Raw genomic sequence first — 24,558 nt, forward strand, 5'->3', positions numbered from 1 at the left:
TCCACCCCGAGACATACAGATCTAGGAAATAATGTGCTGGGACCACTGTGACCAATTCAGAGTGACTTACACTGAGGGAAAGTGTTATGTCTTGCTCTCTGCTTGTCCCTGTGCTTACAGACCTTCCTTTGAAAGCTCAAATGCTTCCCCTGTGCTCTTATCAGTGAAAATCAGATGAGAACTGACAGCATTTGTATTTATATTAGGGATTTGTACAAGTAGTTATCAGGTATATGCAAACAAGGCAAAACCTGAGCAAATGCAATGTACCCATATTTTGATGAGGGCAATATCTCATTTACCTGCTTCTTATAGATTGTCAATAGCTAGGCCACCTCAACTTGCTCCTTGTTCAAGAGACTTCAGACACAAGCTTCAATACTTAAAAGTAACAGGGAGGGAAAGCTTATGCATTCACTCCCTATAGTGTATTCATTTTTAACATTGTTAGGCTTTGGAATGAAAATCCTAGCACCTACCAATAACACCAAGCAAGAAAAATGTTAGGGATACACCTATGTCTTTTGCTGACCATTGCCAGTTTTGAGTTTCACCATAATTTACAGAAATTAATTCTGTGATTAGGTTTTGAAATAGCAGCATCATTTAATAAACCCAGCTCAGTGATTACTTAATTATCTCATGGTGATGATTATTTAACTCATTATTTAGAGCTTAGGAGACACCATAAGGCTAGGATAATTTGCTATTTCATACTTTACAAAGCTGTAGAGCCTCTAGAACTAAACAGTGTAGGAAGATGGCTTTTTGAGGACATTTTTAAACACTGGAGCACACACTGTCATGCAACTGCCTCAGCTGAGCATCAGCCCATTGACAGCCAGCAGGAAAGACATGTACCAGAAGAACGATTTTTAACTCGGGAGAGATTATAGGCAAAATTTTACAGGCAGTAAAAAATTTTCCTCAAACTGTTATAAAGCAAAAGGATCCCTGTGCTTGTTATAGCTGGGATATAGTTAATTTTCTTCATAGTAGCAAGTATGGGGCTATGTTTTGGATTTGTGAGGAAAACAGGATTGATGACCCAGGGATATTCTCATTATTGGTGAGTGGTGCTTACACAGAGTCATGGCCTTTTCTGCTCCTCACCTCACCTCACCACTGAGGAGGCTGGGGGTGCACAAGGAGCCGGGAGGGGACACAGCCAGGACAGCTGACCCCACTGACCAAAGGGACATTCCAGACCATATGGCATCACAGTCAGTATATGGAGCCAGAGAAAGAAGAAGGAAAGGGGGACTTTGGGAGCAAGAGCGTTTGTCTTCGCAAGTCACTGTTACACACCATGGAGCAGCAATGTCCTGGAAATGGATGGACCCTTGCCTGTCCCTGGGAAGTGGTGAATGAATTCCTTGTTTTGCTTTCCCTATTAAACTGTCTTGATCTCAGCCCATGAGTTCTCACTTTTACCCTCTTGATTCTCTCCCCCAGCCTGCTGGGAGCAAGTGGCTGGGGGGTGCTAAGTTGCCAGCTGAGGTTAAACCATGACAATCCCATATAATCCAAACTTTTCTTTTTTTGCTGACCGTTAAGGAGATTTACAGGCTTTCTCCACTATTAAGTTTCTATGAAATAGAACTCTGCCCGAAATGATGTTTTCTGAGAAACAAAAGACAGTTTTTCACTTTCTAAAATGCATTACAATTATTAAGAAGGTCCCTCTTTTCCCCTTAACAGAGGTTTTTATTTTACTTTTATACAAAAATGTACACAAGCATACACAAATATACACACTTCTTTTGCAAGTGAAATGTTCCAGATAGCAGTGTAGTTTCTGATTTTGGCCCTAGGTGGTACATTACACCACATTAAAGTAGTGGCTTGCAGAAAACACTCCAGGAAGGCACAGGGGCTCATTCCTCCCGTCTCTTCCTGGGTGATACAGACCATCATAGCTTTGAAGACAGCAAAACAAGCAAAACAAACTATTGTGTTGTCCCCAACAAAATGATGAATATACCAGCAGGACTGCTCGTTCCTTTAAAAGCTATTCCTCAAGGGCAGGAAAGGTGACTCTGTCTAACAGAGCAGTGCATGATACCAAGGAGAAGTACTAGAGAATCATGGAGAGTGCCAAATCTCTCACATATAATCTGCCTCCCTACACTTACTGCAATTATTCCTGTTACTTAATGCTTTAAAACTTTTACTTCCCCAACTTCACAGCACTTCATCACTTTAAGTAATCTTCATTTCATTCAACTGAAGGGAGTAAGTACTATTATCCTTTCTCCTTTGTTTGGAGATGAAGCAAGTTGCCCAAGGTGACACACTGAGTCAGATGCCACCCAAAGCCAGCGCTCCTTGCTTCTAGTCCTACCTGCAGATTTCCTGGACAATCCTGCCCTTATTAAAGATATAATGACTTTACTGTGGCAGACTTCAAAGAGCGGCAGCCATGCTCGCTGTCCCTCTTGGCAGCACTCCCTGAGGAGAGGCGAGCCCATGTCCCTCATGGAGACAGCAGGAGAATACAGTGCACATCCAGCCCCTGCCAAATGATGACTGGTACAAACAAAAAGATTTGGCAAAGCAGGGTGGTCTACAGCACTCACACTCTCTCCTGGCTGTAGACCGGGTTCTTGTTCCCAGTGGGATTTTCTTTCTTTTGCATATGTCAGTAAGAAAATGAGAATGAGTGGCCCAGGGACACCAGCAGGGAACAGACAGAATAATGCCAATGCCAGTAGGAAATAATTTAAAAGACCAGCAGGAAAGACTAACATTTGAAATTACTGACAAATCCCTGAGCTGTCAATATTATTGAGTATTTTCTGTCATCCTCCTGACATTCCCCTTTTATTCTGAAATAGCTGGTACAGAGCAGAGGGGAGTAATTTTTACAGCTGTGCTCCTGGAGCTTGGCATCCAAAACTGGCATTACCAACACAGCTTCTAATGCAAGCTGATGAGCCCAAGCAGCAATTCTGCCCTCGGTGGTGGGAGGCAGGGGCTAGTCAGTGTGAGCATCTTGTGTGATAGATGCAAGGATCTGCTGCCAGGAGTAGGCCTAGGGCGGTCCAAGAGTTCAGCACTCCTTCAACATCTACTTTATACAAGAAGACAATGTAAAGACATCAGGATGAGGAAAAGGAATGAAATTAGGAACATCAGAAGCTCATTAAGTACCTCCCTGTAAGTCACTTAGTTAATCTCTTTCCCCTCAATGTCCCCATGGAAATGACTGGTGATGACATTAGGAGTTAATCATCAGGAAGCAAGATTTATCTTTGTTTTGTCCCAGCAAACAGCAGAGTGCCCCAGCTGCAGCTACCTACATTGCAGCAGGATGCTTTTGGTTACCAGCAATAGTGCCCTCCCAATACAAGGTCAACGCTTCAAAGGCACAGCCAGCAATGCTGCGACACCAATCTCCCCTTGGATATCAGACACATATCCTGTGCACAGATGCACCTTTCCAAGGCTGCCACATGCCTCTGCCCCAAAATCCCCCAGCACTGCCAGTAGCATCACTTGCTCCTATACAAGAGGTTCTGTTCTTTCAAAATGAAGCAGCCCTGGGCATGCTCCTGGTGTACTCTACACCCTATGGCTTTTGTGTCCCTCTCAGGTGTTCTGCAACCCTTGCCTTGCTCCCAGCTGTGAAGCCCAACACTGCTGATGGATAAGCTAGCAACAAGAAATGTTCAGTATTTTATCCATTGTGATACAGACACTGTTCAGTACCTTGCAAGCTCACTCCAGGCTGCTGCTCATGCCAACATGATCAATCACTCCACCTCTCACAATTATGACCCCAAAACTCATTTCTGCTAATGTTAAAACATGGTTGTAATGTTTAATAGCCTCGCTAGAAGAAAGCGGGACTTGCCATGGGAGGGCAGGCAGCATCCTCAGCACTGCTGCAGAAGCACCCACTGCTCCTGAGCACTCAGTGTTTGTCCTGCCCGTGGCTGTGATCTGCTTAAGGCCTTGGCCCAATAACCAAGGTAATAAAATCCCAAAGACTGGGGAAAGACTGGAAGATGATACTCCAGAGGGAAGAAAAGAAGAAAAATAAAGAAAAAAGACAGAGATGAACTGGTGGTCACACAGAAAAGTGTATTTACGGAAGAGGCACAAAACAACTTTTCAGTGTGCACTTGTTAGAGAGCAACCTTTTTTTTCCCCCTCTATGACTGGTCTCTTTTCTGCCCTTCAAACATTACTTCAAATGTTAACACTTGTGATTGCAGTGAGTACATCTTTTTAATATTCTAATTTCCAGCTTGGCCTGGAAGTTGAAATTCTCATTATCATCCTATTTTATTTTTGTTTGTTTTATTTGAGGGTGTTTGTTTGGGTTTGTTTTTTTTTTTGTGGGTTGTTTGTTTGCCCAAACATGAAAAAGTTTAACCAGAAAAATAAATCCACTAGTATGTTTTATTTTCTTATTTCTGATGCCTGACCCATGAGTTTTACAGATGTGAGGCTGGTAATAAAGGCAGTAGATAATTTACCTGATCACTCCTATTACACTCTCTAGAAGAACCAGAGTAAGAGAGATCACTTGATCAGTAGTTGGTCTTTATGAGGCCAGAAACCTGCGCAGTTCAACCACCACTTAGCTGGTGGAAGGCATGATTATCTAGAAATAGGATAGGCTTGAAGAAAAAGAAAACTGAAGGTAACAAAAGGACAAAAAAAAAAAAAAGCCCCATTTGAACAGGAAGGGCTGGATTCTACATCTTGATATACCTCAGCTACATGAAAGGGTGTTCACTTCAGAGCTCACTACAGAACTAGCCAATAGTCAAATAATTTGCTTTACCATTTTCTTTCAAGAAACATGTCTGAATTTCCTCTATTTCCATTCACTATTTTTCTACCAAAAGAAGACTTGAGTCACAATAATGTTTTCTTCAGACATCAGCGGTTAATGAACATTAATATCCATTTTCAGAGTCTATGTACAATTAAAAAAATATTCCCTTGCAAGAAAATCTACTTGGATAGCAAGTGAACACAAAACAAGGCCTGCCTGGTACAAAAAATGAATTTTAGAAGTGTATAACCTGCATCTCAACACTCACTATCTATCGTCTCATGTAACTCACTCCACTGTGGACAGTGAAAACAGACTGGTCATTTGCAGCTTCTCAACATAGAGCACTTACTTTGGTTTTCTGACCCTCATGCCCTGCACACTGCTTTTAAGGGTTGCACTGCACAGTCAGTTTCTATCAGAATTTCCTTCTAACACCTGAGGCAAAGGAAAATTCAAAGTTTTTGACATCTGAACTCAGAGACCTCTAAATCCCCACTCCCTGCAAGTACAACCTTCTTATAAGAAGAGCTGCAGCTTATCAGAAATTCTGATGAGTAATAGTGATGACAAACCCATACCAAAGGCTTTCAGAAGAATTAGTAACTGGTTCCTGCCATCCCATCATCAATTCCCATGAAGTGCTCACTTGGCTGTGATTATCGTTACTTATAATGGTGACAATCAAACTGAAACTGAGTCTGTTTTAAAAATGATTTAAGATCAGTTCTGGGTACTAAAGCAGCTCCAAAGCACCTGCTGCCAAACTGCATGTTCTTCTTCATAAGAAGGTGAAGTTTTCTCCCTTGTGCCCAAGAGAAAAAAAAAAAAATACCATTGCCTCTGATAACAGACAATAGTAATGAACCATACAAAGGAAATAATGGGTTATTTCATGCATTTGACAGCTTACTACAATTTAAAAAGATTTGTGAAGATGAAAATACATTTCATTTATCTCAAACTATTTCATTTTAGGCATTTGTAGCAATTAAAGCTAACATTTTTCAGACAGAATTGTGGTTCTTGAATTACAGTGTCCACTTCAAAGCAACATTCAAATTAATCTAGTCAATTTTTCCAGTCCTCAAGTCCACAAGGTTAAGGTTTGACAAGCTCCAGTTTCATCTCTAAGCAAATTAGAGCTAAGCATTCCTACACTACTGAAGTGCCAGGCAATGAGGCAGCCTCTCCTTGAGGAGGCAGCTCCTTTCCTCCCCCTGCAGCCTCCAAGGGAAGAGCAATGCCCCCCAGCAAGAGGGCCCAGGTGATGTACTAGGAGAGAGCTTTGGGAGCCCTGCACAGTCACACTGTACAGCTGACTTTCAGGAAGGAGCTGCCAATTACCAGGATTGCCAGGGATGCAGCTCCACAGCACCCACAGTGGCATCTCTGCCTCCTTCCCTGTCAGTGCTGCCGCCCCTGCTGAAATCTAACTGTAAAAAAACAAGCAAAAGCAAGAAGCAAGCACTTAGTGTTCAGCCAGAGCAGTCCCCTGAGGCCTCTCACCATGACCTTGGCAGCTCCCTAAGGAGCACAAAGAGGGAAGAAACGTAAGACTGGGATGGATAAAAAGATGAGACTGTGGAGTGAGAACTGGTGTAAACCATTATGAGATCACATCTCTCAGTTACAATCAGACATTTTTTGACAGCAAAATGAAGCTGTGAACTCAACACTGTTACCAGGAATTCACTGCATCAAAAGACAACCTCACAAATGGCCACTTGGCCATCGCTGTCAGCAAAGAGGCCAAGGCCACCACTCTGGGACACTGAAAAGCACATCGGAAGAAAGGACCTCCCTGCAACAACACAGGCCACTGCACGGCTTGTGGGAGATATCCCAAGGTCAGGGACACACTGTGGTTAACCCTCACAGGGGAGCAGAGCATCCCACCCAGCAAACTCCTGGCTCACAAGGCAAATTAAGTGCCCATTTACTGTTGGGTTGACTGAACACAGTCTTAACAAGTACTGACTAAGATCCCATCTTAAGCCTTTGAATCTGTAACAACACATCTTGAGCACTCCTCGGAGAGATCCTTTTTCTAGTCTCTTCTTGCTGTTTTAGTGAAACAAACATTACATTTTCCTAGGCCCTTACTGGAACAGTAGTTTTGATCCAGCAAACAGCCATGGCAGCTTCACAAAACAGTAACAGAGATAAAACTCCAGACTATCAGACAATATATGGAAAGTCATAACAACATGTATTTCAAATCTTTGTAACCCAGTGACTCTCCATTCACTCCCCTTCCACTCCCCTCTCAAATTACAGCAGCAGCAAACAATGTCACATCTAAGCCTCCAAATGCAAAATGAATATAAGCTACATAAAACATAGCAGGATCTAAAAATAATCAAAGACCATGTATCTGAAATTCATGTTCCAAATTTGTTTTCTACTGATAAATACAACTTCGGCAAAAGAGTATTAAAAGTGGTACCAGAAGTTTTTCCAGCAGTTGCCTGTACCAGATCTCTTTGGGAGGCTCTGCTGCAGACCTGTACAGCACAAGGAAAAGGAGTTTGGTGTCAGGGGGTCACACTCACCGTCTGCAGAGTTTCTTCCTGTCTTCTGCTTTGGCTCTGTCGGTTGATAAAGGAGCGTGTCGAGAGTTTGTAATGGTTCAACAAGCAGATGATCACTACCACCATAACAGTTATAACCACGATTATAATGATGATTTGAACAAACTCCAGTTCAGCTAAAACAAAGAAAAAAAGAGGAGAATTTGTCATCAACACACAGAAGGTTAACCATCAAAGCAATAACCTGCAAAGGCCCTCAGTATTTCACTGAGATTGATCCAGCAAGAGATACTACTGCTGTCCATTCTGCAAAGTCTCATGAAGAAAACTGTTCTAAAAAGCATGAAAATTATTTTATTTTTGTCAGAGTAAATTGATCAGCGTGAGTGGCTGTGGGTCAAAACTAAGAAGCTTCTTGGTGATGCTTCTTTGCAGCCTTCACAGGTAATAAACTCTTCAACATGAACACCACAGATGAGCCTTTTGGACAATATAATTTCACCGTGGGGTAGGGGGGTAGAAAAAATTGAACAAAAAGCTGAAGGAACCACATACACACAAACCCCACTCTATTTTAATAGCCACCTGCAATGCTAAGAGAGTCCAGAGGGCTCCATATGCTTCAAAGCCTGAGAGGAATCAGGACACTTTATCTAGTACACTACCCTTAATTTTTTATCAAGTAAATAGCATGAAAGCTATTTAACTAGAGTGAAAAACTTTTATCCTACTGAATCTACAGGCAGTGTCTTTTTCAATTACTACCTTCTCTCCAACTAGTGTACTAGTTAACTTCTCTAGGACTTTCCCAGTCAGGTAAAAATCTAAAAAGAGATCTGGTACTCTAAAACAAGATATGTTCCATCACGATTAAAAATGAAACCAGGGCCTTGGTTGTTGCAAGAGATACAATTACAATGAACTCTGTCAGAGGCCATCATCTTATCTGAAGCCCTGCCTATACCACAAATATTAAGTATATTTAGAAATGAGTCACTCTTGCACCCTTTTGGCTATATTGGAGCAGCAAGGATGAGCAATATAAGGGGAAAAATTGCCCTTTGGAGTTACCAAGTTGATGATATTTCTATGGAAACTGCATTGCTCACAGGGGATGCTCTCATCTTGAAAGACAACTCCAGTTAATGGGAGGAGGTCTTTGGTTGCTAAGCTGGTAGAAAAAGCAAAGAAGCAGCTCAAGTTGCTCAGTTTCAGTACTCTCCAAAAAGGGCACTACTTTTTGGATGGAAAAACATGAACTTTGTGGAACTGATATTAAATTTCTGTTTTAAAAAGCTAATGAGGAAAGAGAGATGACATAGGAAAATGAAAGGACATAATAAATATTAGAAAATAAGCCCCCTTTGCCCCCACCTCTAATTTGTAGCCACCCTCAGCCTTCTGCGTGACAGCAGTACACTTGTGCAGACACAACATAGCTGCAAAGCAGAGCTAGAAAAATGCCACTCACACATAAAATCCAAGATGAACCTGCAGTGGAACTAAAGGAAACCCAAGGCTGTTTCATTATTCTAAGATCTCTTGTGAACAAAACGTCAGACTACAGGAGCGGCAAGTGTGCTGGTGTCCAGTGGAGGCTGGTGACAAGGTCCAGCTGTAGTCACAACCTACGGGCAGGCACAGCCACACCACCAAACTGCTGAGGGTCTACAATCGTCTCCTGAGGATTAACTAAGCCTACTTAAGACTAAGGAAAGAGTAAAGGGCAAAAATATGTCTATCACTTTATCACTCTTTGCTGTTAAGTACCTTCCACTCATCATTAAGACCAGCAACATTTTCAAAGAATTTGATTAGTCAGTGCTTTGTGCTCTGCTTTCGCTATCAATCCCACATGCAGGGCAGCAAGCTTTCTTTTTCCCCTCTCTTGCGTCACTGGAAGCTAACAATGTCGGCACCAAAAGATCAAAAAGCAGGAAGCACAGAATTAATTAAAAAATAAACCCACCCAAACCACATTTAAGTTAAAAGTCAGTTTTTCTTGGCTCAGAAACACAAGACTACAGATTTTACACAGTTGACAACTTCTGCAATTCACATTCTGTGGCTACTGAAGTACTAAAGCGTTTCTTCATCCAAACTTTTTTTGGGTCCATGTCACACTTTAGACTGGAAATTGAGAGACTGTTGCTAAAGGGCAACATGCAAAACAAGCAATGTTGATTTAGGCTTTCCTAGAATGCAGAGATCACTAGAATGACATGTTACTTCTCTATCTGCCAAGGGCAGAGTCTTCTAAATTTATCGAGGCCCCTGCATTTCAGTGGTAAAGGACAGTACCTCTCCCTTAGAGATGAGTGATTTGGTCTGTGAGCACTTCCCATGGGAGGGAATCATTTAAAAATTTTTGATTAAAACATGGCCATACAATAAAAATAAAAACCACCGCACACGGGATTTCCTAAGTCCAGTTTACATTGTAAACACCAAACTGCAACAAAACACCTTACTGATGTTCAAGGGGATTTCCTCAACTGAACGCACGGGGAAAAGAAAGATAATTTAAAATCTCTTCTTCCTTCTAGTGACATTCCTGCTGCTCATTAGGTTATTAGCAGTAAAAAGCACAGACAGACTGCAGCAGCAGTCTATTTTGCTGGCACTGACCAAGGCCATTTAAATAGTTCCTAGCGGCTGCTGACAGGCACTGGGTCACCCCGGTCCCCACCACGTCCCCTGCCCAACACCTGCCAGACGTGAAGGGCCACCGCCTTCCAGACAGGCATCTCCTCCTGCCCACTTTTCCTCTCAATTTACTGGGAAAGAGACCGGGGAGAGCTTCAGGAAGAGAAACGCTATGGTTTTACTACCCTGAGTCTGTCACACTCACATATACCCGTTTCCTTACACGCAAGAAACAACATTTCTAATAAAAATTCTCCAGGTGAAAAAACCCTAAAACCAAACACAACGTTTCATGGTAAACGCCCAACACGGAAAAGGCAACTAACTACATATTGAATTAAATCACCTTCTTAGAAGAGCTTGAAAAGAGAGACATATTTTATAACCCTATCAGCAATGACACAAGACTGTCACCCCGAACCTCCCGCCGCACGCAGACCCCGCAGGCGGGGGGAACCTGCCCGCGGCTCCGCCGGCGAGCGCTCCCGGCGGGCCGGGCTGCGCGGTGCCCGGGCCGCATCGCGCGGTTCCTGCCCCTGCCGACGCGCCGGTACCTCTTTCCAACAACAGGTCTTTTAACCGCGCATCCTTCACCGCTGTCTTGTTAAGCCGCTCACTGGACATGCTCGCCTCCGCCGGGCGGGGGGCTCAAGCCGCTCCGCCAGCCCCCGCGGCGGGCACCGCATCCCCGGCAGCCCCGGGCTCCATCCAGCGAGGGGACACGGTCAGGGAGGCTGCCAGGGAGCCTCCCGTCCGCGCCTCTGCCGGCGCTCGGAGCGCGGCTGCCGCCCCGCCGCCGCCGGAGCGGGCGGGCACGGCCGGCACCGGCCGCTCCCGCCCCGCCGTGCCCCGGCCGCGCGTGTGCGCGCACGCACGGACACCAGGGTCCCGCCGGGCTCCGCGCCCGGGGCGAAACGGATTAAAAAAAAAAAAAATAGGCAAAAAACCGAAACAAAATCACAACAGCAACAAAAAGAAAAAAAAAAAAAAAAAACCAATTAAAAAAACCAGTCGACCGGCGAGAACAAAAAGAACGGAAAGGCGCTGCCCCGCTGCTGGGCGAGCCCCGCGCGGAGGCCCGGAGCGCGGACAGGGAGGGAAGGAGGGATGGAGGAAGGTCCGTACCTGACCCGCGCCGCCGCCGCTCTTTAAGCCCGGCCCGGCGCGGCGCGCTCGGGGCGCCCCGGCTCCTCCGCCTGCCCCGGCCCGCCCGCGCCTGCGCCGCCGCCCGCGCCGCCCCCGCGCACGTGCCCGCGCCCCGCCCCGCCCCGCCCGCCGGAGCCGCGCGGGGCCGGCCGCGCTCCCGGCCCGGGGCGCCTCGGAGGGCAGCGGCGAGCGCATCTCGTCCCCAGCGCCGCACCGCAGCGAGAGCGATCCAGGGAGCCTGCCAGCTGCGCGGCCGCGGGTTCCTTATCTAGAGTTTCACGGGGAGCCGTGTATGTGCTTGTGCGTAAAATATTGGGGGGTCGCATCCTGGAGCTATACTGTGAAACCATAACCATCAGAAGGAACAACGCCTGTAACCTCAAGTTAAAAAAAGACCAACAAAAACCTAAAGAAAGAGGGAAAAGAAGAACACCGGGGATTTGGAGATGTTGGCTCCAGCCACATGTGTGTTTCTTTGGCAGAACTCCCAGCTCCAGCAGTGCCTTCCTTCCCCTGAAGCCCTGTGCCTGCCAGTGAACCCCTCTGCTGCCCCTGAAGCCCTGTGCCTGCCCCTAAAGCCGTCTGGCCCTCCTAAACCTCTATGCCTGCCCCAGCCCTGCCACTGAGCCAGCCTTTCTGATACTTTTCTGGCTGATGAACACTGCCAGAGGGGTTCCTCATCCCAGTCTCCATCTGTATTCCCACTCAGAGCACCACAGTGGCAGCCAGCAGCAGGGACTTAGGGCTGCCCATGCTGCCACTGGGCGTAGGAGCAGCACAGTCCCACAGTGTCTCTGCCATGTTAGGAAGCACCATCAGCACCATGACCCTCAGCTCCCAGGATGTTCCTCCTCTACTGGCTTCACCATAATGGCCAAGACTCTTCCCGTTCCTAGTTATTTCTCTGAATTATGGTGGCATCCCCAAAGCCTGAATAAGACCAGTGTGTGTCTATGTGAACAAGAAAAGACTGCTCTGCTCACCCTCTGGCCCACACTTGGCCAGGGCCTTGGAGCTCCTGAAAGCAGAGGAGATGGGCTGCAGCACTGGTGAGGCTCCATGCCCCTCTCCCAGCAGGCTGTGGCTGGCTCAGCTCAGCTTCACACCAGCACTGCTGTCCCCCATGCACAGCCCCCAGAACACTCTGGCACTGACCATGGAGGCAGACCCACTGCTGCCCATGCCTTTCATCTTTGTAAATGCCATGGACCAGCCTCAAATAATAAGATGCCCTAACTCAAAGTCAAAGAGCAAAAGCCAGGAGGGGAAAGAGGCTGAGAGGAGTGGGCCTGCTTGTGGTCACCTATCAAGCTAGCACTATGAAGAGCCAGGGGGTTAAAAATATTAGGGAGACATATCCTGCTATATATGCGCACAGCAGGGCCCCTCTCCTGGTTACAGGCTATCCCCACTGTCTGGATTTATTAAACTCTTGTTGACATTTAGCTTGATACTGCAAGGTCTAAGGCCTCAATCCAAACACAACAGTCAAGCGGGGGGACAGTGATTGTGGACTGTAAATAAATATCCTTTGAGAGTTCCTAGAAGAGCAGAATGAGTTTAAATTATATGTCAATGAAATGCTTTTGTGCAAGTGGAGTATTAACCAAGTACAGCACTATTACCAGCAGAGAGAAGTAATTCAGTACAGATAGCAGCTGTGGAGCACCTTCAAAACTACAATCTGATTGTCCTTAAACTACTTTGAAAACAATTAATTCAACAGACCAGACTTCTAAACATGGCTGTTGTGTGGGCATACCCACTCAATGTGTACAGAGCTACTGCTGAGGCCAATTACCTTCCTGTTGCAAACTCTTTGTTTTCAAGAACTTTGTAAGACAAAATTTCTGAGCCAAAGACTGACCTACATACATCATTCCCCCAACCTCAAGTTTAAAATGAGAAGTTGAAAGAATGTTTCAGATGAGCGCAGTTTAAAGACTACAAAGAAAGCAGAAAACAAAACAAATTAATATATTGGTACTAATGCTTCTCCTTTACTTTGGTCTCCTAGAATTGAAGTGTGGATGTTTAGAGTCTTCAGTTCCTGAAGAGCATTAACCTACGACATAAAACAATTGCTTTGGCAAGACTGGGGATTCAGCATATAGACTGATAACTAACACACTTTACTCCCTCTCTAGCCCAATACCCCCCTACACACCAAATATTATTGTACAAGTGCAGGCACAATGACTGCAAAATGGTTACAGACTTCTGTATCCATAAGTAGTGCACCTGATAAGCATCCTCAAGAATGTCCTCAGAACAATATTTGGCTCATCACCTATTTATTAAGAATTTATCACAAACCTTTTAATGTGAATCAAGTCCTGTGCCAGAGGGCCCATATAAGCTTCTCTGTGAACAAGGATGGGGGGCCAGCTTTCTGCTAAAATTCCAAGTAGCAGGTTCCACCATGACCTCTGAGCAGGACGGCTGCTCTGGCATCACGGTTGAAGCTCCTTAAGCAGGTTCTGGCACAGAGTCATAATGCTTCTCCACAGGCCATTACCAATCTAGCATATTAATGATAAAACCAAGGGCTAGTTAAACTTGGTTACAGGTGAAATTTTATGAAGGACATGTTCACTGATCTGTTTTCTCAGATCATTACTGGGAAAACAAAAGACTCATTCTGGAACCCACAAGAACAAATCTGAATTTTTTTTTTACGATTAGTAAAGATGTTAATCTCAAGTGTAAAGAAACAGTTATGCTTTTGTGACCAAAACTAGACTGATGCTGCTTTCTCAATATGAGTTTTGCATTTCTGCTACTTCTTCCTTTTTTTTCTCTAATTCTCTAAAGACATTACTGACTGTGGGCAGGTTCTTGGCCAGCCCTTACTTTGAAGAGTAAGAGAAAACCCATAGTCTTGAAACTGGACAGGAAGGGGGTGTTTCCTCCTGCCTGCAGCCAGCCCCTTGGGTTTACTCACTTGGGGAACCTGGACAGTGGGTGTGTGTGTGGAGGTGCTTCCCCCTCCCTGCACTGCTGGCCAGCCAGGCTGGGGGGCCCACACAGTAGCCCTGTGGGTCTTTGGGACAACCTGGACAATCGCTGCCTGATCCAGTCCCAGCCCTGTGTCAGGCTAGCAGCCGTGGGAGCACGGCCCCAGCTCCTTCTGACGCCCATCTTGTGCCAGCCTAAGTGCACATGAAAAAAGCAAACAGCTGAAGCACAGATGAGCCAGACCAGGTCTCTGCTCACAGGGGAAGAAGTCAAATTGCCTGCTGGGTGAACACTGATGCCAACACAGAAAAAAAGGATGTGGGTAATGGTCAGGGAGGAGCACAGCAAGAGACTGGGACCATCTCCATTTCTGGACCTGAATGGGCTTCAAGCAACTGCAGATGCACCCACTGAATGCCCCTTGCCCCCACCTCTCAAACTGCCACCACCTGGGGGAAATTTTCACCTTTTTGGATAAATCCAGAGTTTATAGGTAAAGTTTGTCAGAAAAAGATACAGAGGAATGGTACCAACCGAGGCAAAGGAAAAGTAATTTCTCATAGACAGTGAATTCAAGTAACTGATTTGCCAGCAGTACACATCCAGATGTATTATGTTGTGTTTAATGTGATTAGGTGCAAGGAACAAGCAGACGGGAGCACTGTGCAGAGATTACAACCCAAAAGAAGTAAAGTTGGTGGAGAGAAGAAGACAGTATTTAAGGCTTCTAAATTAACTGCCCGTTAAAGCTGTTCTTTACTCTGCAGGAATAGGAAGGATTAGGAAATTCAAGCAGTCCTTCACATGCATAGTCAGTTGCACAGCCTCAGTGGTCCCTGTGCTGACCACACGTGCGGTGGTTTGTTTTCCCATACTGGAAGGAGGGTTCAATCAGGGACACTGCATTATAACATGCTGATTTAAAAGTAATCACCGTTTCAGACCTGACTAGCACTGTCTCTGTTTACACTGGCGAGTGAGACAATCTACTTATGAATTATCCCTACTGCAGTTCTATTAGTCCTTGCATGTTGGCTCAACGTAGGCAATTTACAGTCATCTCCTCCAGCAGGGTTAAATGGTACAGTGAGCATAATACCCTGGCCCTGTTTACCCTGGAGATTACACTGCTGGTAACTTCGATGCTCCCCTGCCACTGCTGAAAAACAGGTACAGGATTTCCTGGTGCTGATCCTTGAAGAATGAGAAACTCTGGGCAGGGTAAGGCAGCTGTAAATATGATGAAGATAATCAACCTGGTTTATTCAGACCAGGAAAACATCCCTAAGGGGACGAAGTAACCAGGTGTCCGAGAACCAAAATTTCCCACCATTAGGGTGAATATTGTGATACAGTGGCTTCCATGGGTTTTAGTTGTTGGCTACTTCAATCCTCCATTTAGTTGTTTCCAAAACTAGTTAACAAAATCAGCTGTCCTGAAAATACTGCACCTCCTTCTATCCTTAATTTTGATCACATTCCACAGCTTTTGTCACATTTTGAGCTCAAATCTACCAAGTGTAAAAGTGAGCTATTTAAGTAAGAGAAAAGGCAAGAAAGGATCACAATATTGTTTGTTTGGGGTTCTTTTTATTCTGCTGTTATTCAGCGCTCTCCCAGCAGTACTTGCAATTAGTACCTGGTACTGGATTCTGTGGAGTCTCTGGTTGCAGCATGACTACCCTGCCTAAGCTCCCTGTGGTTTCTAGGCAATTCCCAGCAAGTACAGGAAAGAATCATCCCTCATTATTAATTTCTTTTTTCCTGTTCAAGCAAGAGCTAGAAGAGATGCACTAAGGACCACATTAAAAAGCTGAGAGATCACATCATGCATTATCCTGCCATAGGAATGGATGAAAGTTAAATGAGGGATAGAATTAGCATGGATGCTAGAATTATGCATATGTAAGAATCCACCTCCAACACAAAACTGAAAGCCCTGTTGTAGAAGTATAGGTTGCTAAATAAGCTATTAGTGGTATTTTACACACACAAAGAACGTTCATTCTTCCACTAAAGAACGTACTTCAGTTACAGAGAGTCTCCTGCCAGGTGGATTATTCGCTCCATAAATCTCAATTGCCAACAAACTCCCTGGCAGCCAGGAAAAGAAAACAACAGGCACTCGACTGCAGGTTAACAGACTATCAAATATTTTAGTACTTTGTGACTAAGTTGTATGCAAAGACTTCAAAAAGCTGGACAGTGCAGAAAGATCACAAGGAAACCCAGCAACCCTGGTCTAAAAAAAAAATCTAAGGGCAAGACAGAACAGGGATAAGAAGGGAAAGCAGAACCAGGATTACAATACTGTACTAAAAATACAAGTAGAATGTGAAGAGCTGTATTTTATTTCTGACATTAATATAATCAGCTAGTTTAGAGATACAAAGCTCTGCCTCACTGATGGTGCTGTCTTGTACCTGAAAGTAAGGCATGAAAAGAGAACCTGGAAAAAGTATCTGAAGAGATATGGGGAACAAAGAGAAACAACAGAATGCAGAATTTGGGGCCAGTGATGACATAAAGATAATGCTTTTAAAGAGCTACAATGCCAATATAAGCTAGTTTGAACATTTAAAAGTGAGCAAGGGAAAGACTTCAGTACTGGTAAGTGGATCTACATGCAAAACAAAGGAATTTGTTTTCATTCATCCTGCAGTTTTCTTATCATTTGTCTTGCAGCATTTACATACATGCTGTCTGGATGTGTAATCATAAGGGAAATTAACCCTGGATAACCCCATGCTGCAGCACGTTTACAGAAATTGCTCTAGAGAAAACAACTCTAGGAATAAAATGAGGGATGTTCAAACCTTTGGAAATCAAGTGAGTCACAGACACGGTAGGTCTGAAGGATGGGAAAAATCTCTTTATGAGAACATGCCATTAAACATTACAATCAAGCATAAAATTGCTCTGCCACAGTATTTTGTTTTATTTGCATTGTTAAATTTCTTCTCCTAACAATAATGGATAGTTTATAACACTAATGATTTATACAAAAGAAGCTGTGTAAATGCATCCCAAATGGGCGCCTTCTTTCTTAAGAACCAGAGACTCAGTTTCCTTCAGCTTGATCGCAAATCGGTGACTCACACAAATTTCACATCTGCCTCAGGATACAATGGCGCAGCTTCTAACGAGGTTTCATGACGGATTAAGCTCCTATTGTGCAAGAGAGGTGTAAAAACTTATGCCAGTTTAAAAAAGCACACTGCATTTCCACAAATTGCCATGGTGCAAGAACTATAGAGGCTCTGCCATTAACAACTGTTATCACATTACTAAGTTCATTACTTCTGACTTCTGCAGGCCCACTTAAAATAAAACACATGGCTTGCATACAACTCATGTATGTCCATGCACAGAAACGCAAATTTCCCCCAATAAACCAATGTAACTGATCTGGAGATGGGGACCACAGTGTACAAGTATTTAAATGTGTCTGCAAAACACATTTACCTCACTTGCAGTGCACCCCCAAAAGAGGTCAGGATTGAGATTTTTGATGGCCAAAATGATATAGATTTGCTATAGTTTATAACCCGCTTTATGGTATAACGGAGTAATCTATTCCCAATCCACAGCATTCCAAAACTGTGTAGTCAGGCTCCCTCAAATCAGAAATCAGAAGAGTGACATAAAATAACCCTGTGGGATACACACAGACCTTATCCTTCCAGAGTGTCCTTGACCTTTCTGTCAAAATGAAGGTATAATTCATGCTTGATTCCAGCAGCTGAAGCATTAAGAAAATCACTTATTTTAAGGCAAAATCTCGAGAAAGGACAACACTGGGAATAAGAATCAGAATCTAGTCAAGATTTCTTAGGCCAGCAAGAATGAGAATAACTGCAGGTAAAAAGTACTCAGGTCATGGGGAAGTATCAGGAAGTTTGTAATGCACTTCTTTTCTGACTAATGGCCTAAGTGAGTGTGTGGACAATAATCCTCACACAGGAGAATTGAGGAGGAAATAGGAGAAAAAGTCCACAGGGAATGTCAGTTGTCAGATGCTTCCTGCAGGTTTTCCATAACCACTTATCAGGAGCCAGTTTTAACACATCATCACAGGCATTCCTCAGCAAGCAGCAGCGTTTCTGTCACTTCCTTCAGACTGGAAAAGGAGTAAGACTTCCCAAAAATACATCTTCTAGAAAAGAGGAAATTAGGCGAGCAAGCTCAGCACTCAATGGGAATGGGATACCTCATTGCTACTTGTGAAAAGCAGACCTCTGAGTAAACCACCAGCAAAACGACAACCACATTGCAGAAGCTACCAGGCTATTTTTACTAAAGCAGAATATGTTATCTTTTCATTTTGTAGAAAGGCAATAAAAATTCATAAGATTCATGCTCTGCATTTAAAGAGAAAAGCTTGGTAATACAGCATTCAGACCACATGGTTTTTAACATTACCATGAATGGTCTAAGTTCTTAAGTCTTCTGACATGTTCACAGGGATGGTGTTTACACTGACTTGTTCATAGTACATCATATCACATTTTAATGATTCAGTTTGCTCTGACAAAAGGAAACATCTGCCATAATTTTTTTCTTTCGTGAACTTTATCACAATTAAAAATCTGACGTTTCACCAGCCTGTGTGCCAACTGAGAAGAACGCCAAGTTCGGCACTTCCCGATACATACAAATGAGCGCGGCATGAACAGCTAGTACCAACAGCACCAAGCCATCACTGACTTGTCAGTTCTCACCACAAAAGAGAAGAAAGATCACAGTTTGTGGGCAATAATTTTATAATCTTGATCTGGTTTCCATATGACAGAGTGCAAGAGAGAGAAAGCAAAAAAAAAAAAAAAAAAAGATAAAAAGAACGCTTGGCAGCTCTGTGTGATGACAACATAAGATTTCTATGTCTTGCCCTATTGCAGCCAGAAAAATATTAAACCAGCATGTCAAAACTGGCATAGCTTCTAAAAAAATGATTTCCAAACATTGCTTGATGGACAGCACCCTAGCAACTCGATACAAAGCTTAAATCTACATCTATTTTACATAAAATGAGACCAATCCCACCCAATGCAAGGACAGTATTCTTGTTTTCAGCAGAATTAATTGTACCTACAAACTCAAGCCACTTCTGAGACACTACGCATGACAGTAAGGCAGCTTGATTATTTACCATGAAGACCACCAACCTCTTGTACTTTGTGTAAGGCCAGGCTAACTTTTGTATTTCTAGGCAGTTTAAATGACACTGTCATTTCAGGATGGAAGCCAAGAGCCAGGAACAAAACCAGCAGCCAAATGATACAGGCAATGCAGTGCTACGTGGAGCAGCAGAGTCCCACTCTACTCTGATGTTACTGAGCTCAGGCAGTCAGGGGGATGAATATTTCTGAACAGAATCCAGGACAGAGCTGGGGTCTCAGTAATGGTTGAGAGGTGTTTTCTAACACTGCTCCACAATCCATGTTTCCCCTGTAGCCTTAGCATAATACTGGATCAGGTAGGATACAATTAAACTTGAAGTGAAGGAGGATTTCAGGTACCAAGAAAGGGAAAATGACCCTGCATACAGAATATACAAGACTGCATACAAGGTATGGCATAGATGCTTAAGGAGATGCATGATCTACTAGCTACAAGATCAAACTGAGACTGAGCTTCTCCCCTTAGCTCTGTCACAGACCTGTTAGTGACCTAAGGCAAGTCACTTCAGTTCTTTCTGCCTCTCATCTTCATTCTTCTCTCTTTTGGTACCACAGCAACAGGTACACAGTGCTTCCACAGAGCATGGCCCCACTCACTTCAGCCTTCACACTCTGTCCACTGCCAGCACCATATGTCATTTGGACTGCTAAGCTGCTTTTGAAGATGACATGTGAGCACCTAAATCACGAAGATGCATTTTCAAAATCTGCCCAGTGGTAAGTGGATGGGTGCCTTTTCCCAGTGTGCAAAAGGCTGGTCCCAAGGGGCTGCAATGGTATTTTCCTGTGTGTGACAGCAATAAACCAAAATTTGCTTGAAATCTCACCAGACACACTGGGAAATAGCTAATGCATCTTACAGTTGGTTGGCTGGTATTTTTGGATGGGAGGCTGCGTTTCAAACTACTTCATCCTGTATTCCCACTCTGTACAACTGCACATCTGACATTGTACTGATTCACTGGTAGAATTTTTGTGCAGCCCACTGAAGAGGTACCACTACACCCCATTTGGGTGGGGCAAGGCTTTCTGGGTGAATTGACTTGTTGGAGAGGAAGTTTTGAGAGTAAGATACTTGTTTTCAGGGTCACAGAGAAACCGTGATCTCCTGTGCGTGCATGCAGAGCAGGAAAAACACATCCACTCCCTCTCACTTCTCCATGTTACCCCATTGGGGCAGCAAAACTACTGATGCTTCACATTTGGTGCAGTCCTAATTTTTAATATAGAACGTGGTTTTTCATTAGGATTAAGGTAAAGAGTTAAAACCAAATAAATCCAAGTTCTTATGCAGCCTCCAGGGAGAGGGGTAAGCTTTGTGCCCAGCCTAGGAGGGGATGCTGCCCACACAGCACACCTTCCAGACTGCCTCCAGGCAAACCCAGGGCAGACAAAGCCTTCTGGAGAAGCAAGAAGCAAAGGGCAGAGAGATCTCTCCATCATCCCTTCCAGTCTGGGATCAGGGGTCTCTGCCACACTTCTGATCCGCCGAGTTTTAAGTCAAAGCTGCAGAGAATCAGCCTGAGCCAGGCAAGTGTTTTGCAGTGCTGCTCTGTGATCCCCTGCCACCGGCGCTGCTTCACGCATTCGTGCAATGATTGCAGAAACAGCCTTGACTGCTCACCCATTAACTGTGGGGTGCGAGTCAGGTTTGCACTGCTGGGAGACAGGCTATTTTTACCACACTTAGGATGTGCTGTCACAACGTTAAATCCCAGCTGCAGATTTACCAAAAGCGCTAAGGGGATTTGTCCGGGATTTCAGGATGCCAGCATCCTGATCTGCATACCAGCTCAGACCAGGCTTTTTGCCATTCATAAGTCCCAGACAAATGACTTGTGAGAGTGTGCAGCTTGCCAGCACAGTGCATATCCAGAGAGCACGCGGGCTCTGGGATGCGTCTGACACCGGAGGCATGTGCTGGCCACCTGCACACGGCATCCCAGCCTCCCCCACACGCTGCGTGCCAGGCTTCACCGAATACCTGTGTGCATGTGTGCGCCCTCCCTTCCGTGCACAATGCCTGGGCACACCACACCACAAGGACCACACATGTGGCATGTGGGAAAGGCCTGGCCACACAGCCCCTGCCCTCCAGCAGGGCAATATATATTCCCCGTACATCCCACGCCATTCCTGCTTTCTGTAGTCTCAACCGAGTGCAGCACAAACTTGCAACTGCTTCCTTTATAAAGTTTACACCCTACAGCAAGAGCTTCCCAGCCACCTCTGCCCTCAGGGATCCAATCCCCTGGCTGTGGTAGGTACACAAAAGGGTCTCATGGGAGAGATTTCAGCGCACCCATCACTGATGGCTCATGGATAAAGTCCGAGAAATATTGCTGTATGACACTCAGGATGGTGAGGCTGAGGTGCTGCCAAGACCTTACCTGCCGTATTTCCTGCCTTGAAAGCTGCATGTCATCATATTAGCACAGTTTTGCTAAATGAATTAGAAAAGGCACACCCTTTCCAGAATTTATCCTGGATTTTTTTTAGACACACTGAATACCTTGCTGTCAATGCATCTGGTTTCTGGTTTACACACCTAAGGCAGGAAGAAGGGAATTGCTCAAGCCAAGGTTGTGCATATAAGGAGCATGAATCTGTCATACAACCCAAACTGGCTCTCAGCTTGAATCTATCCTTTTTTGGGCAGAAACAGCTTAGACATTTTGAATTTAAAGAGGCTCTGGTAATTTTTCCTTTATGTCTTCTCGTATTTCTTGCTCTGAAAGCTCAGACTAAGACTTTTTGTTCATTGTAGGTGTCTTACCCAAAGCCAACTTAAACCTGAACACCTCTAAAAATTTTCAAGAAGGTGGTTTTCTATTTCGCTTTGGGGTTTTTTTGTTGTTTTGCTTTCGGGGTTTGGGGGGTTTTTTTAACTCTTAGAGTTAACACTTGTGGTTCCCAGTATTAGAGGTAAGAGTTGTGGTTCCCAGTGTTAAATCACAAGTTAAATCACAAAATTTTGAGGGTCTGTTCTTCTGCTAAAAAAAGAAAAAAAATTCTCTTTTTTCTTTCTGTTAGCACAGTGTGAATTTTTGTCACATAAAGAACTGAGTCCCCGTTTCCAAAATGTTCATATTTTATCTTTTCTGCTATATTCCGCTGTTTCTTCAGTTAATACTTTAACATCCTGCCTGAAACTGAAGCAGTTTTAGGTTCTCCATTGCCCACACATTTTGTCATTTCTAACACGACAGTTCTGTAACCCGTTTGTTTTCTCAGTGCGTCTTTGAGCATCGCTTGTACTTCACAGTGCAGATGTCTAATGCAGATCAAGGCGGGCGCTGCAGCGTATTCTGTTCCAAAAGATATCCCCACCTCCTCATTTGTTTTGCAACATGGCTATCAAAGCACTAAATAAATAACATAATAGTTAGCATATATCCATTGTCTTACATATTCTGTGTGGTTCATACATGATACCTAATTTCTTTTCTCCTGTGGAATACATACAGAGGTGATCTCCTTCTATAAATTGTGAATACAAAACAAGTTAATAGCTAAACTAAATAATCAGATCAAAGCCCTTTCTCAAATTTCTGAGGCTAAAATAAATCCCATTTATAAGCAAAAACACCAAAAAGAATTGTAGACCACCTCTTGCAAACAAATGAAATGTAGGCTAAAGTTTGATTGCAGCTTTTTCTCTGTGAGCCTCTAGCCCAAATCCAAAACCTGAGTTCTCTCCCTTAAAGCTTACACCCAGAGGCATGGCTCACTGGTCAATGCAATCTTCAAAGTTTCCCATCTTGAACAATTTATTTTCAGGAACAAAGCCTGGAAGAGATCCAAACCCCCAGTGTGGATTGGCAGCAGCTCAGGATGCTGTCTAGGTGTGTCTGGCTTGCCCAACTAACAACTCTTTCCAGTTCCTCCATGCAGAGCACACTTGTGTTTCACCATACTGCAAAAAGCCACCCATTAACTTCTATTCCCTCTTTTCTAAAAAGGACACCAGTTTCTCCCACTAGATCCCCAGCTTTTTGGGTCATCAGACACTTTGGGGTTTAGCTGGTGGCTTAGAATTCAACAGCAAACTTACAGTTTAGAATTTACAGCTGGGAAAACAATTTCCCAAAATATCTGTATGAATGCAATGCAGAAATATGCCACATTATAACAGTGAGTATTCTTTCTCAAAATGGAAGTGTTAAATTTCAAGCACAGCCCTATGCCTGAGATGAGCCAAGAAACTTCTGAAATGAGTAGCAGGCCGTGCACAGCACCCTGTGTGCAAAGCAGCCTCTTCCTTCCTGCTCCTCTTGCCCCTCCAGGTAACCCTGGCACAGCAGGGCAAAATTTCTCAGCTGTCCTGTTAAGCCAAACTCCCCTCAACATCGATGTCAGGACAGTGTTTCCCAGCTGCTACCATCAAACTGTTAAATCCTGAAATGGGTCCATCTGAAGGTTATTTGTATCATAGAATCATTTAGGTTTGAAAAGACCTTTAAGATTATTGATTCCAAACACAAACTGATTTTTCATGTGCAGAAACACATAGGGAAACAAACACTAATATTAATCTATTCAAACAGCAAGAAATCCCCCTCTCTCCCCCCTGCCATGTGTAAAGCTGCAAAAATTAAATCCATAAGGGCATTTGCAAAGAATATCTTATTTTGGGGAGAAAACAAAAGTGACTGACACAGTTATTTGTCACCGCTGGTAAATAAATTTGCACGGCTTACAATGTTTACCCTGGAGTACAGCCGAAAGATCCATTTGTGCTGCATTAGAAACCCGCCTCAATGACAAACTTCAGCTCCCCGCTCTAGCAAAGCTGATGTATTGACTAGACAGGTAGATATTAGGTGCTCCGACTGTCTGGATGCTATGGAAATCATGCCGCATGCATCTGACCGTTGTCAGAGGCAGAAGACAAGCGCCGGCCTCATTCTTATTCTAGCCAGGAAAAAGGCCTCGTCTGCATTAGCCTTTTTACTGAAAGGCTGCCATATTTGTCAGTTCAGACGCATGTAAGATAAGCTCTTTCCCCGTTATCTAATATTTCACCAGGCAGTGGAAACGAAGGATAAGCAGAACCTAATAGTCTATGTGGGTAGGAGATCTTGAATGCTGTCAAGCTCAGCACAAGGCCTGGATGGCCTAGACAAGGGGAAGTTTACAGCAGAAGTTAATCACTTCATTTTGAAGAAAAACTCACAGGGATTTGGAGAAATGGCTAGGACTTATCCTGGCTATGCAGCAAGCAAGGAGACAAGCATAAAACCCTTAGTGCAGCATTATACTCGGTGCCACTCTCCTCTTGTAATGTAGGTACTGCTTGGCTGAA

General features: G+C 44.2%; 1 protein-coding gene across 5 annotated transcripts in view; it reads right to left on the bottom strand.

The window, feature by feature from the left end:
- Nucleotides 1-24,558, bottom strand: part of LDLRAD4 (low density lipoprotein receptor class A domain containing 4) — a 280,035-nt gene that overhangs the window by 14,667 nt on the left and 240,810 nt on the right. For 2 of the 5 annotated variants that reach the window (XM_048289602.1, XM_048289601.1), the window contains one exon: nt 7,345-7,499. In XM_048289602.1, the coding sequence (XP_048145559.1) occupies nt 7,345-7,499 (155 nt within the window). Of the gene's footprint in view, nt 1-7,344; nt 7,500-10,523; nt 10,760-11,094; nt 11,165-24,558 lie in introns of those variants that run through there. The other 3 variants (XM_048289606.1, XM_048289605.1, XM_048289604.1) reach the window with 3 other exon arrangements.

This window comes from Corvus hawaiiensis, chromosome 30 (genome assembly GCF_020740725.1).
Source record: "Corvus hawaiiensis isolate bCorHaw1 chromosome 30, bCorHaw1.pri.cur, whole genome shotgun sequence".
Classification (NCBI taxonomy): domain Eukaryota; kingdom Metazoa; phylum Chordata; class Aves; order Passeriformes; family Corvidae; genus Corvus; species Corvus hawaiiensis.